The sequence below is a fragment of the Portunus trituberculatus genome, chromosome 44 (genome assembly GCF_017591435.1).
Source record: "Portunus trituberculatus isolate SZX2019 chromosome 44, ASM1759143v1, whole genome shotgun sequence".
Classification (NCBI taxonomy): Eukaryota; Metazoa; Arthropoda; class Malacostraca; order Decapoda; family Portunidae; genus Portunus; species Portunus trituberculatus.
Genome location: NC_059298.1, coordinates 15300077 through 15316558, shown reverse-complemented (window position 1 = coordinate 15316558; position 16482 = coordinate 15300077). Strand labels below are relative to the sequence as shown.

The following is a 16482-nucleotide window of genomic DNA, read 5'->3' as shown; positions in this document are numbered from 1 at the left end:
AGCAACAACAGCAACAGCAACAGCAACAGCAGCAGCAACAGCCAATACGACACGCTGGGGGGATCCCTGAGTGGGTGGCGAGGGTTGCCGACTGGCGGGGATCTGAGCCACCACTGTCCCCTGACCTATATATATGTGGATACTCTGGCAAGTGGTGACCTCCTTATTTCCCGCGGCGAGGTCACATGGGGGTCAGTAGGTCAACACCCTATCTATGCTTGATTAAACAATCCTAATGGTGCTACACGAGAGCCTCCTATGAGCGTCGTGGTGGGTTGGTGTTGTGTTGTGAGTCTGTGAGGTGTTGCCGTGTTACTTAAGACGTGGCTGGGGATTTTTGTAACACTTATGGTGGAATCCTGACGTCTTTTGCCTTATTACAACCTGCCAGTGTCTCTAATCGTTTAGTTTTATCCTTTTAATCTCCCACAGTCTAGGAAAACCTATGTCTGTCTGTCGTTCTCCATCTTCCAATGTCTATTTTATTTATTTATTTTTTTATTTATTTTTTTTTTTACTGTTTAGTTTCATTTTTATATCCATACCCCCATTCTGGATATCATGTGTCTGTCCTTTTCCACCAAGATAGACACTCACTCAAAAGATGGCATTCGTAATCGCTATAAGCGTTTTATTCTCCCGTAAGAATGATTTTCAAAGGTCACACAAATGAATGCTCAGGTTCTCGTAGGAGTTTCTTGCTATTAATGATCCAGAGCACATATCGCGAACACAGTCCTGAAAGTCTCCGTAGCTTCCACAACAGTCTATTTAAAAGATCAGGAGCACCAAAGTGTGTAAGACGACAGAACCAACACAGTCATGATGAGGTGTACATAACACATCACACTCCTGGCCGCCTATGTATATATATACCTTCCCTCAAGCTGAAGTCCTCTCATCAGCTAAGTCAGTTGTCAAATTTCGTCACTGTCAGCAAACCAATAGACTTAAGAATGAAAGAAAATACAAGCCAAAGTCAAAGTGCAGCTGGTGACTTCACTTCTGAACCATAGCAGGAGTTAAGAACACAAGAAAATATGGGAAGCTGTAAGATACCTACACGTGGCAGTATTTCGAGTCTTCCAGTAGACTACAATTACAAATAATCTTTCAACTGTACTTTTTTCTTCCAGTTTTAACAGTATTTACATTGTACATCAAGAACTTGCAGTCAATAAACTATCTATTTATCTATGCACGAAAATTTTTACTTTTCATCTATCAAGCTACAGTGCACACAACACCGCCACCAGTCCAGACTTCTTCATAACACGAGAGGCTCTGTCAATAATGATAATGGGAAAGTAGTGATACTTTCTACGTTTAAGGACAAAGAGGTGAGGAGACTTAGAGAACTCAAACATATAGGGACAAAAATAAAGAGAGAAATGAACATTGTAGTGTTAGAGAAACAGAGACAGAGATGCAGGAATGTGTAACAGAGGCACGGCGCATCACCACTGAGGTATTGCCTGACTCAATGAATTAGCGGCAAGACAAGAGGCGCTCCACACCATCCTCCAACACGCAATAATGAACGGTGACCCTCTACAATACAAACCCCACCCTTTCACTGCCATATGCAACAATTCACAGCACTAAAAGTAAGAGATAGGTTTCAAGACATAAAATTTATCCCATTCTTTTGGCTAACTCTCTCGATCCTGTTAAGGAACTGGCATCTCAGTGGATCTTTTATTTTAATCGTTTTCTGTTACCCTTGCTCAGTTTTTCCCTCTCACATAAAGAAAACAAATTATGAAGACTTTACAAACGCCTTCAAGAAAGAAATGGATGAAAAGGATTAGGTTTTGCAATTTTTAACCAGTACAGTGTTTGAGGATACTTGCAGAACGAGAAAAAGTGCCCCAGATTGGTTCATGATTGATGAAAGTTGTACCAAATGATAGGGAATGGATAAGAAGCAAAATGGTAATACCTCCTTTATGGTTACCTATTCTTACTGTACTAACATCAGCATATGAGACGGGCTTATCACATTACACCCGGTCCATATGTTAGAATAGGGTTTGTATTCTTTAATGTTAGATATTTCGTGACAGTATTGATTATTTGACAGGGATTCTTATCACAATAATTTTTAGTAAGTGGTAGAGGAATTAATTGACGTATATTCAAGGATGTTCTCGTGGTTGTAATGATAGGCTAACAAAGACTCCTACCCCTACAACTTATAACCGCCGGGGAAGTGTAAGTTATTGAAGTATTCATTGAAGTTCTCGTGCTTGCAGCGATAATCAAACAAGGATTCAGCAACACTGATATAAGAAAAAAAAATCCACAACATGAGCTCTTAAAAATAGTCTTTATGAGAGAACAAAGTAAGAAAATTATCTTTCAAACCTTTCACAATATTCTTTGCGAGAGCCTTTAATGAGCAGATAGATAATGAACAGATAGAGAAACAGACAGACAGACATAAACAGACATACAGATAGATAGACATGTTAATAGAGAGGACAATAATCATTAATATTTGTGTTACACTGCCTGTGAAAAAAATGAAAAAAAATGTATCATTTGAAATGTTCAGCCAAGATGCAAATATTGCTGGATGTAAAAAGATATATATATATATATATATATATATATATATATATATATATATATATATATATATATATATATATATATATATATATATATATATATACTATATGTAACTTCTTTAGCAATAAGCAATTTAAATTTGAATAGAATTGACCAAATAAAAGGAAAAAAGTTGAGACGCCAGAATGTTTACGAACACGAACCTCGGCCTCTTGATGCGCAGTTGTGGCATACAATGAATCCCTCACACTTACCAATGCACCACCACACCACACACGAGTGGAGTGATGTCACCTGCGCCTCCTTGTGCCTCCCATTGGGCATATCAAACCATAACCCCTCTGCCTGCTGTTCCAGACAGGGAAAAGAAAGTTAAAACACATCCCACTTCCATTCACTAAAATAAGCACATTGTCTTTTATGCTGCCATGAGTCGACTCAGTTTTGATCATGACACTTGATATCGATTGATTCCTTTCTTGCCATACAATCTAGCTCCGCAATCACCTACAATTATTCTGATACTTTCAATTATATTTCTTCTTCTTCTTCTTCTTCTTCTTCTTCTTCTTCTTCTTCTTCTTTTCTCTTCTTTTTCTTGCCCTCAACTTGTATCACGTTTCAATAGTGTCGCTGCTTGGGATGAACTTTCTCCAGTTGGTTTTATTCTGGCTTAAAAGCATTCTCCTTCACACAGTTGATCCACCTCATTTTTTTTTTTTTTCCTGACCTGCTCTCTTTCTCTTTTCTTGATTACCCTTCTTTTCAATGCGGTACCAAAATGAAGACTTGGAAGCAACGTGTCAACCAATCTTCTTCCCAACGTGGTTCGTATGCAATGGTGTCTTGAATGCTTCTGTAGCTTAAAGAATAAAAAGAAGATTTAACCAACTTTCTCTTCTTTTCTGTATTCACGTAAAAGAGATATCAAAGCAGTAGAACTCAGGACACGCCACTCTAAATGACAGACCCCAGTACTTTGAGAGTGGTAAATCGATCCACTCTGATCCATATGAAGTCGTAGATATGATTATGAAGGAACAGGAGGAGCGATGGTGGTAGTGGTGGTGCTGACGATGGTGGTTAAGCATATGAAAGAAAACTTAATGCTACATGAGAGGCATTTAGAGTGGTGGTGGTGGCGGAGGTGGGTGTTAAGTCACTCGAGTTTCTTGTGGTGGGAAATAAACAACAGCAACAAGATAATATCGCAGCCTCTTGTGCGTGATTGGCAGCCTGAAGGAGTGTATGCTCTTCTGATTCTCTCTCTCTCTCTCTCTCTCTCTCTCTCTCTCTCTCTCTCTCTCTCTCTCTCATTTAATTCTCCAGGCAAACATACAATGAACAATTTTCCCAACAAATGAATTAAGGAACCACACAGTTAGAAGCACGGAGCCTTGACTTCCTCCTCCCTCCCTCCGTCCCTCCCTCGGTAAGTCTCCTCAAGCAGGTTAGGTTCACTTGGCAAGGTCGGTCCGTCCCCCCACGACCCGCCACACACACACACACACACACACACACACACCCACACATATGGAGGGCAACAAATCTTATACAAACAAGTAAGACGAGGGTGGAAAACTGAACGAGTGTAGGTCACGAGGACGACTAACTAACTGCTGACGAAGGCAAACTGTTATTGTTATCGTTGTTGTTATTATCATTATTGGTCACTGTTACTGTTGTTATTGAAGCCGTCCCTCCAGTCTCCTCAGGATGTATGTCAGTTATTAAAAAGTCGGGGTAGTAAAAATGATAATATGAAGTGTGATCATAAATTATTGTCCGTGATTAAATTGCTGATTTTAATAATTGTTGTTGTTGTTGTTGTTGTTGTTGTTGTTGTTGTTGTTGTTGTTGTTGTTGTTGCTGCTGCTGCTGCTGTTGTTAGTGGGGGTGGTAGTGACCGTCTTACTACTACTACTATTACTACTACTACCACTACTACTACTACTACTACTACTACTACTACTACTACTACTACTACTACTACTACTACTACTACTACTACTACTACTACTACTACTACTACTAATAATAATAATAATAATAATAATAATAATAATAATAATAATAATAATAATGATAATAATAATAATAATAACTAACATCATTACTTCTACATATAAAAACCATAAATAGTCAGTCATCATCCCTCGGTAAGGGAAAATTTAAATCGGGACACACACACACACACACACACACACACACACACACACACACTAAAGACACATATAAGCGAATCTCTTCCTTTCTATGCTGTAACATTTCACTTCATAAGGCGACAACCAGACAGGATGGGATTGCTCAAATGAAAGGATGAAAGAACACGAATGTTCTCTCTCTCTCTCTCTCTCTCTCTCTCTCTCTCTCTCTCTCTCTCTCTCTCTCTCTCTCTCTCTCTCTCTCTCTCGTATCCCTTTGCCACATTCATATCAATATATTTTCATAAAAACCTTGATCCGTTTTCATGAAGCTGATGAATGAGAAGTGAAGGAAATACTCGTACAGGAGGAGGAGGAGGAGGAGGAGGAGGAAGCGTTGAGTTTTCTTGGTGGTGGTGATGAGGGTAATGTATTGTACAAACTTTAAATATACTCAATTTAACTCGTATGATTTTTTAAGATAATAAGAGAGAGAGAGAGAGAGAGAGAGAGAGAGAGAGAGAGAGAGAGAGAGAGAGAGAGAGTATACATTCATCAAAGCATATGTGAAACTATAAACAAACACACACACACACACACACACACACACACACACACACATACTGACGCAGGCATCTCTTTCCTATCTTCTCAGAATTCTGTTAGTGATAATGAAAGAGGAGTGTTTTCTTTCTTGCTGTTGTTGTTGTTGTTGTTGTTGTTGTTGTTGTTGTTGTTGTTGTTGTTGCTGTTGCTGTTGTTGTTGTTATTGTTGTTTGTGGTGGTGGTGGTGATACGAATCGTAGTGAAGATATCCCATAAACGCTCCCATAATGCAACAATGGAGTGGGTGTTGCGTTGAGTGTATTACGGCAATGCATTAGTCACGATACATTCATGCAAAGGACCATGTTTTGAATCCTCGTACCCTCACTGGTAGGGAGGAGCTGGGGAGTGCTTGGGTGTGTTAGACTGAGAAACAGCATTAGGAGTGTGATACAACATGACGTGTGTCTAAAGGAAACAATCAGCAACAGCAGCACTGCCATCACAAAGATGATGAAGAACAACATCAACAACAACAACAACAGCAACAACAACAACAACAATAACAACAATGAAAACAGATGAAGTAGAGGATGAAGATGTTGCTTATGTTGTTCGTGTTTTTACACACACACACAGAGAGAGAGAGAGAGAGAGAGAGAGAGAGAGAGAGAGAGAGAAAGGGCCACACTTCAGCAGATAACCATAACAAAAGCGTTACGTAACCAGCCTTCCCTAACGCGCACACACACACACACACACACACACACACACACACATCTTCCATTATTATTCACTTTAAGTCATCCCATCCTTAACTCTTGCCGTATCGACTTACTTCTTTATGATCCGGAGCTATTTCAGGGTTTTCTTTGTTCGTTTTATGAGTTTGACTTGAGTGCTACATGTACGTACTTACTTTATTGTTGTTTTTGCTGGTGTCTTGAGTCGATTTTCTTGTCTGTTCCTCCGGTATGTTTCCGAGTTAGATGGTTTATCGACCCATTCTTTTCTGTTTCTATTATGGAACCAACTAATTTAGTAAATGAGAAAGAAAATGTAACACACACACACACACACACACACACACACACACACACACACACACACACATATATATATATATATATATATATATATATATATATATATATATATATATATATATATATATATATATATATATATATATATAATTTACATTACGTACACTCACCATGAATGAAACCACTTATGTAAGGAGAGAGAGAGAGAGAGAGAGAGAGAGAGAGAGAGAGAGAGAGAGATGGCTTTTATCTGCATTTAGCTGAGGTGACGCGAAGCATGGGAGGAGGAGGGAAAAGGAGGAGGGTACCAGGACTCTGTGAAGGCCCCAGTTCGTGTTACTAGCTTACAACATTGCGACACTCACGTCCATGCCTCTGGTAGAGTCATTTAAGGAGAAGGAGGAGGAGGAGGAAGAAAAAGAGGAGAAGGAGGAGAAGGAGAAGGAGAAGGAGGAGGAGGAGGAGGAGGAGGAGGAGGAGGAGAGGGAACAACAACAACAACAACAACAACAACAAGAGGAGAAGGAGGAGGAGGAGGAGGAGGAGGTACATGGAGTTCCTCGTCCATCACCGGCATCAGCATCACCACCACTATCAACAGAATTGCAGGATGAAAGTCTCACTGTTCAAGTTTGCTTTCCATTGACATCGAAATAGATAAATGAATAAATAAATAAGCATGTGTGAAGAACTTGGCGTGGAGAAGAAGGGAAAGGTGTCATCTTGTCTGTATGCTTTCCGTTTCTTAGTTATAAAGATAGTGGTGATGGTGGTGATGGTGGTATAGATGGTGTTCTGATAATTCTTTCGTGTGGTATATGTTGTTTTATCATAACGTTTGCGATCTCCATTTCGTTCTGCTTCATTCCTGTTATAGTGGTTCCGATGGAGACGTTGTGTTCGTGCCATCTTTTGGCATCTTGTAAGCCAATCATCCATCCCCTTGTTTGTGTCAAGTTTGGTCGTGAGTAATGACGGAGTGGGATGGCCAGGGGCAACCTGGGACTGGTTAGAGTGGGTAGGATGTGCCCCGTCCGGCTGCCCTATATAAATACCCTGGGCGCCAGAGGCTCCCCTCACTCCCGACCTGCCGGCTGTTGCCTCAGCATCCTCGCTGCAAAGGGTCACGCTAAACGGACACAAGTTTGAGTGAAGAGTGTGTGGCGTCTACTGACATTAAGGACTTAACTGAGGAGCAGTCTGAGGCTGGGAGTGACTGAAGAAGACAACAGAGCGAGTGTCTGCCAGTCATGGCGGCAGTACCTGGGAGCGTTAGGCTCCTGCTGGGTCTGTCTTTGACATTGGCCCTTACTGCAGGTAAGAAGTCGGAGTACATTTCAGGGAAGGATATCTCCATGCAAGTTTGAACATTCTTCAGTTTTTATGTACTCAAGAATCAAGACAGTTAACACATATGAGATAAATAGCTAAACGTCATAAACATAAAGAGGACATCTTTTTCAACCATGATTTTATTTGTGAAGTAAGGCATATATTTATAAGGACGAGCGGAGAGTTAGATGGAAGCTTAAAAAATGGGAGTTATGTGTAAAGTTGTGTTATGACAGGATGGATGACAGGATGGATGGATGATGTTATTCTCCTAAAGCTCGGAGAATTAAATTTCATGTAGTAAAAGCACACCGAACCTTATACATATAACCCTAACAAAAAAAAAAAAAAAAAAAAAGCTGGAGGACGTAGATTCCGAGTGTTTATAATCCCATACACATTCCAAGAGAACACGGAGTGCCCGCTCCTCTTCTCTTGGATCACGGTGCTAACAAACAAGCAAGTTAGTGATAAGTGGAAGTTCCTCATCCCTTACTGTTTTGGAGTGAGGATGAGGAGTGGTGGTGGAGACGAGCGAGTATGACCTTGGCATGACCTAGTCTTGACTCACCCTTAGAGACAGCGGTGGTGAAGGAAAACATGTGCCATTATAACATTAAAATCTTCCCAACAGTCAGAGAACTAACTTTGCTTTACTTCTACTCAACACCACTTCAACATATACAGTAGAATAAGAACAAAATAAAAAGAGGAGAATTTTAGAACATGAGGAATGGTATAGTTGTGAGTGCATGATATTCGGAATGCTCAAGAATGTCATATATCAAATACAGGATTATTTCTTTGTTTATTTTCATTATGGAAAATAAAGAATGGAATAGTTTTAGAATAAGATCAGCGTAATTGATGATACATATCATTCATAATACCCAGAAATTTGTCAGTGATTCAAGACAATCAACACGAATTGCAAAAACTGGTAACGACGACTACACTGATGATGATATTGACAAATTTTTATACACGAAGAGCATTTTTCATATCATATTTCTTTCAACATCTGTTTTGCATCGTATTCTCTGATATTACTGATTCGCTACTGATCTACTACAGGCGCTGACCATGAGGTGCAGCAGGTGCGCGGTCCGAACGTGGTGACTAGAGCGCTGGGCCCCTTGATGGAAGTCAGCGGTTCAAAGGTAAGGCATTTGATTATTAGTCTCTCTCTCTCTCTCTCTCTCTCTCTCTCTCTCTCTCTCTCTCTCTCTCTCTCTCTCTCTCTCCATTCATGTTCCGTCTTCTTCTTACAGTGCATGTAATGTCTAACTCCTATTTTTCTTATGATTTATTTGTAATTTAGAATTACTATAGGATATTTTTACTTTTACATTGGATTTCCTCAAGTTTACTTTTAAAGCTTGATTTCCCTTCCTTTATTGTTTTATCATAACCACTTATCAGGTTTACATGATGTCATATGAGATGTCAAGCTTGTGACTTCATGTAAGATGGATATCCATGCACCGATGTGGTCTTAACTCACTCAATCTCCATCCACAGCCAAGTCCTCCCCGAGAGCAACGTGAAGCAAGCTTTTCTGGGGGTCCCTGCTTCTCATGCTCGGGCGGCCTGCACCACTCTGGTCACGATGGCGGCTACAGCTCCCGTGAGGAGGTGCGGAGTGAACAGCGATACGTCAACGGCAAACCTGTGTATGATGCCTACCACGAACGTCGCTTTGAAAATGATCGCATTGTGCACGATCGCAGAGTTGTGCAAGACGAAAATGATTTGGAATCACGCCCACTCTCATCTGGCACATATCGCTCACAATCTTCCCTCACTCGTGACAGCAGCACAGGCAGGGGAAGGTACAGGCATCCATCCCCTGTTGGCATCAACCGGGGCCACAGCAGGACATATAGCTCCAATGTCCACGAGGAAAGTGAAGAGAGTGACACCTTTGATAGGGACTTTGCTCGCATGCAAGAAAATCTGAGGCGGCAAATGATGACTTATGGGTCACATCAACCAAGCCTCGGCAGCTCCCATCGCAGTGAATACAGCTCACGCGTCCACTACGTCAATGGAAAACCCGTTTTCGAGAAAAAAGAGGAACGTAAGTACAAGGATGGCCAACTAGTACATCAGGACACTCAAGAAAACAGAGCAGATCACTTTGGTACAGAGGACTTGGTGAGGCGGTATGACGCTAATGGTGCTCTGATCACGGATGGTTCTTATGGTGGGGAAAGCCACTACCGACAACATGAAACAAGAGAGCAGACAATCCCTAACCGCTCTCCCTCTTACACTTCTGAATACTCTATGACTGCTAGGGAGCGGCAACAGTCTGGGACAACCTACCCAGGCTACCGTGCTTCTACAGACAACTCCTATCCCCAGACTCATCCATCGCATCCTCATAATCGAAGACCGATTCCAAGGCCGTACAACCCTACCTACAGCCGAGTTTCCTCCGACCATCGCGACACGGAGTTCAGCACTTCTCCCTCCTATCCCCGCTACCCTGCACGCACTCCCAGCTACAGCAGACCTGGTGATTACGACAACTCTGGTGAAGACACACGATCCTTTTACCCATCTGGTCACTCCCACTATCCCTCCCACAGAAGACCCTCGACACCCAACAGAGGATATTCACCCACACACCACCACCCAGACTCTAATGAACCTACCACATACCACCGTGGCCAGACCCGCCATTCCGTCTCGGAATCTCACCTCACACAGCAGCGCCCACGTTATCCAACAGATGACCGCGACCTGCAAGTGACACAAGTACAACAAGCCTCCAGAATTCCTGAGGATGCACAACCCAGCAATCAGAATACTGCTCAATCCACTCTCATATGGTCATCAGAGGACAGAAGTAAGCCGCCTTACACCAATGGAGCACCACTCCTCGATACCTATGAACAGGATCATTATGGGCAAAGAGAGTCTGACAGTGATTTTTCCCATCAGCAACCAAGCATTAGGATCAACACCCTGACACCAACGAAGATAGTGATGAACTTGATGAAGATCTGCAACAGCAAGAAGACATTGACGACGACCGCTATGACATAAGCCCCTTGGAGGAGGATGACTTGCCCCAAATACCACCTGTTGACAATGAAATGGTGTTTCGTGGTCGACTTCCAGAATCGGAGGAGGACAACAGAGATGATGACTTGCATAGAAGCCAAGGCAACGTGGATCTCGATAACACACATATAGTCGGCCAAGGTTCTGTGTGGTCGTCCAACACAAATGAATACAGTAATTCCAGGAAGAGTGTCGACAACTACAACTCCCATTCCTACCAGCCTCGTCCAGGTCCCGTCTCTGGGGGATCCACTCATTATCAGTACAATGAGACCAGACGGCAAACGGTGGTTTCGGGAGACCACCAACCTTACCCCGATGGCAGTGTAGTGGTAGATGCTCCACACACTTCTTCACGTCGCTCCGAGATCCGTACTGTGTACAGATACGTGAACGGACGTCTAATTGGCATGACGAAGTATGAGCGCAGGTATGTAAACGGCGAACTGGTGTACGATAATACAACACAGCATGGACGAGACGAGGTGGCCGATCTCAATCTGCAAGAGTATGGTGAGGGCCAAGTGGACCTGCCTCAAGAGGCCATCCGCCCAGGTATTATATCACAACAGCATGAAGTCAGAGATGAGAAGGAGTATGTGAACGGTCAGCAGACATACGATCTTCACCATGAAACTCGCTATGAGGATGGAAGACTGGTATACAATAACCGCATTGAGCTTGATGAGGACGATCTGCGAGAGATGGGGCACACAGGTGATACAGACCTCAGCAGAGAGGAGACCATTCAGAACCACCACCACAGCATGGATGGAGATGCTGGCATTCCATTCCTTCAGGTGGGATACCTATCGCGTACACTTAGTTATATTGTTGATGATAGTAGGCTTCATTAATTCTGATGACACATACTCATACTTTGTTATCCTTACATAGAAGAATGTAAACAATCCTCTTCCCCCTTTTGTGTATAGGTGCCAGACATCAGTTCAGCGCCACACAGCCCAGGATATGAAAGTCGCCGCTTCGAGAGCCGACAAGAACAGGAATTCATTAATGGCCAGCCAGTGTACAAATCACACCACGAACGACGGTATCACGTGAGTGTTAATGTGTGCAATTATCAACACCATTTTACATTTTCAGCTTTACACTACCACCTATCCATCCTCATATGATATTATTGTCGTCTAAGGACACACAGTTTCATTAGAGCAAACAGATCAGCTACGGTTAACATTTTCCTTTGCATTTCTTTATGATAACATCATCTCTACAACATCCCATTCATTATCAAGCCCAGTCTTTGAGACTATCCCAACATTTCATCTGTCTTGAAAGCACAATTAGTACCACAACATTACCTCACAACACTTCACTGCACCTCTGTTGATTTCAATAATGCATCCGCAGAATGGAACACTAGTGTATGAGAATAGCACCACGCAGGACCAAGATGACTTAGCAGGAACCCCACACCATGACATCCTTCCTAACATTCTGGCCGGGAACACCCTCATCACTGCTCCCCACAGACATTCCGATAGGCCCTATGAGCCATCCAATGATTCCCACGAAGATGACATTTACAATGGGCATTCCTATGAAGAAGCGTTGCATACCAGTGATATCCATAGTCAAAACAGGCAATATGGTCCCTACAGACCCAACACAGGAACACAGCAGTCCAGAGATAACTATGAACATACAATGCACACCCAGGACAGGGACGGCTACTCTGACAAAACAGGCGCCCATGGTACCCTTATGACGTCAGAAAACAGAGAGAGATACAGTTCCACTTCAGAGAGCAGAGTAGGCACTGACCTCCTCTCCTCCCACACTCCTGGCTCAGGCCGCGCTACCACCCATGTGCTGGGAGGAGCAGGCACACTGCTAACAGGCTCGGGATCCCTACGGAGCGGGTCCTCCCTGTACGGTTCAGCTTTAGACGACGATTCCTTAGAGACTACTGGCAGCAGCAGTATCAGCAGCAGCAGCATCACCAGTTCCCACCAGCATGTGGAGAGTAATGGAATGAGTGGGTCTGGCTGCCTGACTTGCCAACTCTTCTCGGGATCGCAGCTCCAGAACGACACCTCTTTAGGACTGTCTGGAAGTCTGGGTGTGGGCGGAGGAGCTAACCGGCGACATGAGATGAGCAATGAGGAGCATTATCGTGACGGTAAACTGGTATACGGCCACGAAGAGAGCCGCAGGTTCCAAGACGGCCAGCTGGTGCACGAAGACACACGCGAATACTCTGACCCGGTGAGAGAGAGAGAGAGAGAGAGAGAGAGAGAGAGAGAGAGAGAGAGAGAGAGAGAGAGAGTATACATATAGTAATAACTGCAATCAGGAGAACTACAAGAACCTTTATTTACACACACACACACTTTCTCTCTTAACAGAATACTGACGGTTCGTCTGGTTCTTCCTTGTCCTCGTCTTCCTCGTCGTCAAGGTCCACCGCCTCCTCTGTTTCTAACGTGAGTCCTTACTCGTCATGGTCGTCCTGGTCTTCATGGTCGTCATGGTCTTCAGGTGGCTTACCAATGCCGGCCACTGACGATGTGTGTGCCTCTAATCCTTGTCTCAATGGAGGGACGTGTCTAGCTGGGGTGTATGGCCCCATCTGCACTTGTAGCTACGGGTTTAGAGGTGAGCTTTAAGTCTAGAAGTCCAGTGACCAGTGAGTGTCCACGATCGCTTACTCAAGCTTCACTAAATAAGACTTGATATAGATAAAAAGAATTTCATTGACAAGTAAAGTACGTAGAATGGTGGAACAAAATGATAATCACATTGTTAGTGTCAATCTACGGATAGGAAGGATAGGTGGATGTAGGACTGTATGCTTTACAGGCCTATTGACTTCTTGTACCTTTCCTTACGTTCTTGTGTTTCTTTTTTTTTTTTTTCTTATGACTGTCTCATTCGTTTCCATTTTCTTCATCATGTATTTTTTTCTACTTTTGTGTGACATTAGTATTTCTAGGTCAGTAAGCTTTTTTTGTATAGTATTTCTTTTCGTCCAGGTTTTTACTATTACCTATGTTGTACCTTTCATGCGTTGTTTTTCTGATTTACTTTCGTTCATATCTCTTGCTTCTTCTTCTTCTTCTTCTTTTTCTTCTTCTTCTTGAGCAATAAGTCGGTGGGCCAAAAGAAAATCACACATCTCCACCTACAATTTTTTCATCCGTAATTTCATCTAATCTTCCTCCAAAGCTCCCTATCGATCTAGAAATCTTGATTCTCTCAGCTACGGATGCTTTGTGTCAGGTTCTACAAATAAAGCAAATCATTTTCCCACAGGTTTAACAATGAACAAGAAGATAATGATGACAATTCTATTGCCACAGGTGATAAGTGCGAGGAGGCGGCGTGCTTGAGAGGCTACTGTCGGCACGGAGGTCAGTGCAAACTAGTAAGCGGGAAGCACCTGTGTCACTGTCCAAGCGAGTACACAGGGCCTCGGTGCGAACGGCAACCATGGCGCACTCGACGACGCATCGCCTCCGTCAGTCCGTGAGGCGTGGAGTGAAGCGATGAGTACCAGTGAGGCGAGTTTCTTGTCCGTATCTTAGAAATGAAATCTTCACAATAGAGAGAAATAGAAAATGCGGTCCACTCAAAGGACATCTCTTCATTCCAAGACAAAAGTGTATAAACATAAAGTTTTCGAAATGAGGCTTCGAGGACCGCCTTTCCGTTTCCAGACGCAGTGCATTTCATGAGGCCAAGGGAAAAGCAAGCCCTCATGAAGCTGGCGTTTTTTTCTTATTTTCTTTTTTTTTTCTTTTATCCTACTTTAATTTTATTTGTCGTCAATTCCGTCATCTGATGCATTCATTGGTGGAAGGAAGCCATCACGTCATCAGACGCTCTGCCAGTCTGTAAAATTTTATAACTTCACTAACACTATTCCTTCCCGCCAAAAATTGTAACATTTTCTGTGACGTAAGACTGATTTGTCTTCCTTTCTGATCAAAATGTTTAGTCTCAGATGTGCAGTCTTTATAAAGCTGTTAGATACAGTAAACACGTATAGTACATTTGCATACATGATTGTGTTGATGCCGTTCACACCATTCCTTGATTCATGAGTAAACTTTAGTATCAGTTCACTGCGGTAAAGAAGAGTACATATATTTCAAGCATTTGTTAATATCAACCTCTGCCACACTACTCAAAATGCGTCTCTTTATTATTTTCCCACATGCTTGCCTCCCCATCATGATACTGTGCTCCTCATGTTCCATTCACGTTCACCACTGATACTTTTTTTTTTTTTTCTTACAAATCCACTCAATTTTTACCTTGCTATTTCTAATACTTCTTCAATCTCACTCTTTTCTTTCCTTCTTCCTTTTCTTCTTCTTCTTCCTTTTCCTCCTCCTCCTCCTCTTCCTCTTCCTCCAGCTCCTCCTCCTCCTCCTCCTCCTCCTCCTCCTCCTCCTCCTCCTCCTCTTCATCCTCCTCTTCCTCCTCCTCCTGCTCTTCCTCTTCCTTTAACTTTTCCTCCTCCTCCTCCTCCTCCTCCTCCTTCTCTCTTTTCTACAATCATTTCATTAGTCACTCACTTTATCACTAGGGTAAAAAGTCATTATCATCTTATCTTGTTACATTATTATCGTTATTATTATTGTTTTTATTATTATTATTATTATTATCATTATTATTATTATTATTATTATTGTTATTATTATTATTATTATCATTATTATCATTATTATCGTTATTATCGTTATTATTGTTATCATTACTATTATTACTATTATTACTATTATTATTATAATTATTATCATTATTATTATTATTATTATCATTATTATTGTTGTTGTTATTATCATCATTATCATTACCATAATTATTATTATTATTATTATTATTATTATTATTATTATTATTATTATTATAATTATTGTTATTATTGTTATTATCATTATCATTATTATTATTACTATTATCATTATCTTTTTTTTATTGCAATTAATTTATATGTAACTTATGAATCCCAATTGTGCCATATCTGTGGCACCAATCACGATATACAAATGTATTTCCCAGGTTCATTGTACTTATCATATACTTAGTGTGAAAGCGAATTATAATTGTTTTCACGATTTAATAAAGAATATAATATTGATAATAACAGACTAACTATATATCAGCTGATTTACCTTTGATGTAATACCCACTTTTCAACGGGGAATTTTATATTCTTATAACTTTCTCATGGCCGAGGCTATTTCTGCATTGCTGTTTTTACGATTTTTACGCTTTATGTAGCTGGTTTGTTGTTTGGTGTGTTTCATAAAATTATCGTCTATTGAGCGCAAACCTTGGGAGAACAGTTTCGTTTTTCTTCTTCATTCTCTTTATTCATTTCTGAGTAAAACAAGAGTCACTTTCAATGACAGCTCATCAGTATTTTTCGCCGGCCTGTTAATCAATCCAAATAAGACACAACTGCTGGATCCGTCATCACTAGTTAGGTTAAAACCGGCTCCTCTTTCACTGAACACATTTAATATTATCCCATACACATCAATTGTTCTTCTCACACATTCCTCACAAGTGTAGGACATTATAACCTAGTGGTGAAGTTTTTTATTACTATTTGAGTCAGCATTCTTGTGCATGTAAAAACAAAGAATCCATTGCACTGATCACACCTCACCGCCATTAACTTCGCGATTTTGTTAGGGGGAAGCTTTTCAAAGTTGTTTCTCAGTAATGCTGGTTCCTGATGAGGGGTTACATAGGAAAATGTGGGTGACTGTTTTTGTCATTGTCACTGT

The 16482-nt window shown here is 41.6% G+C and overlaps 1 protein-coding gene across 1 annotated transcript in view; it reads left to right on the top strand.

Annotated features, from left to right (window-relative positions):
- The window catches only part of LOC123518728, a 45413-nt gene extending 30674 nt beyond the window's left edge, over positions 1 to 14739 (top strand). The window contains 10 exon segments of the mRNA XM_045279729.1: positions 682 to 909; positions 1446 to 1468; positions 7543 to 7627; positions 8717 to 8802; positions 9164 to 10663; positions 10666 to 11514; positions 11650 to 11775; positions 12089 to 12946; positions 13087 to 13336; positions 14041 to 14739. Coding sequence (XP_045135664.1) covers positions 682 to 909; positions 1446 to 1468; positions 7543 to 7627; positions 8717 to 8802; positions 9164 to 10663; positions 10666 to 11514; positions 11650 to 11775; positions 12089 to 12946; positions 13087 to 13336; positions 14041 to 14210 — 4175 coding nt within the window. The 3' untranslated portion in view covers positions 14211 to 14739.
- Positions 14740 to 16482: the final 1743 nt, after the last annotated feature.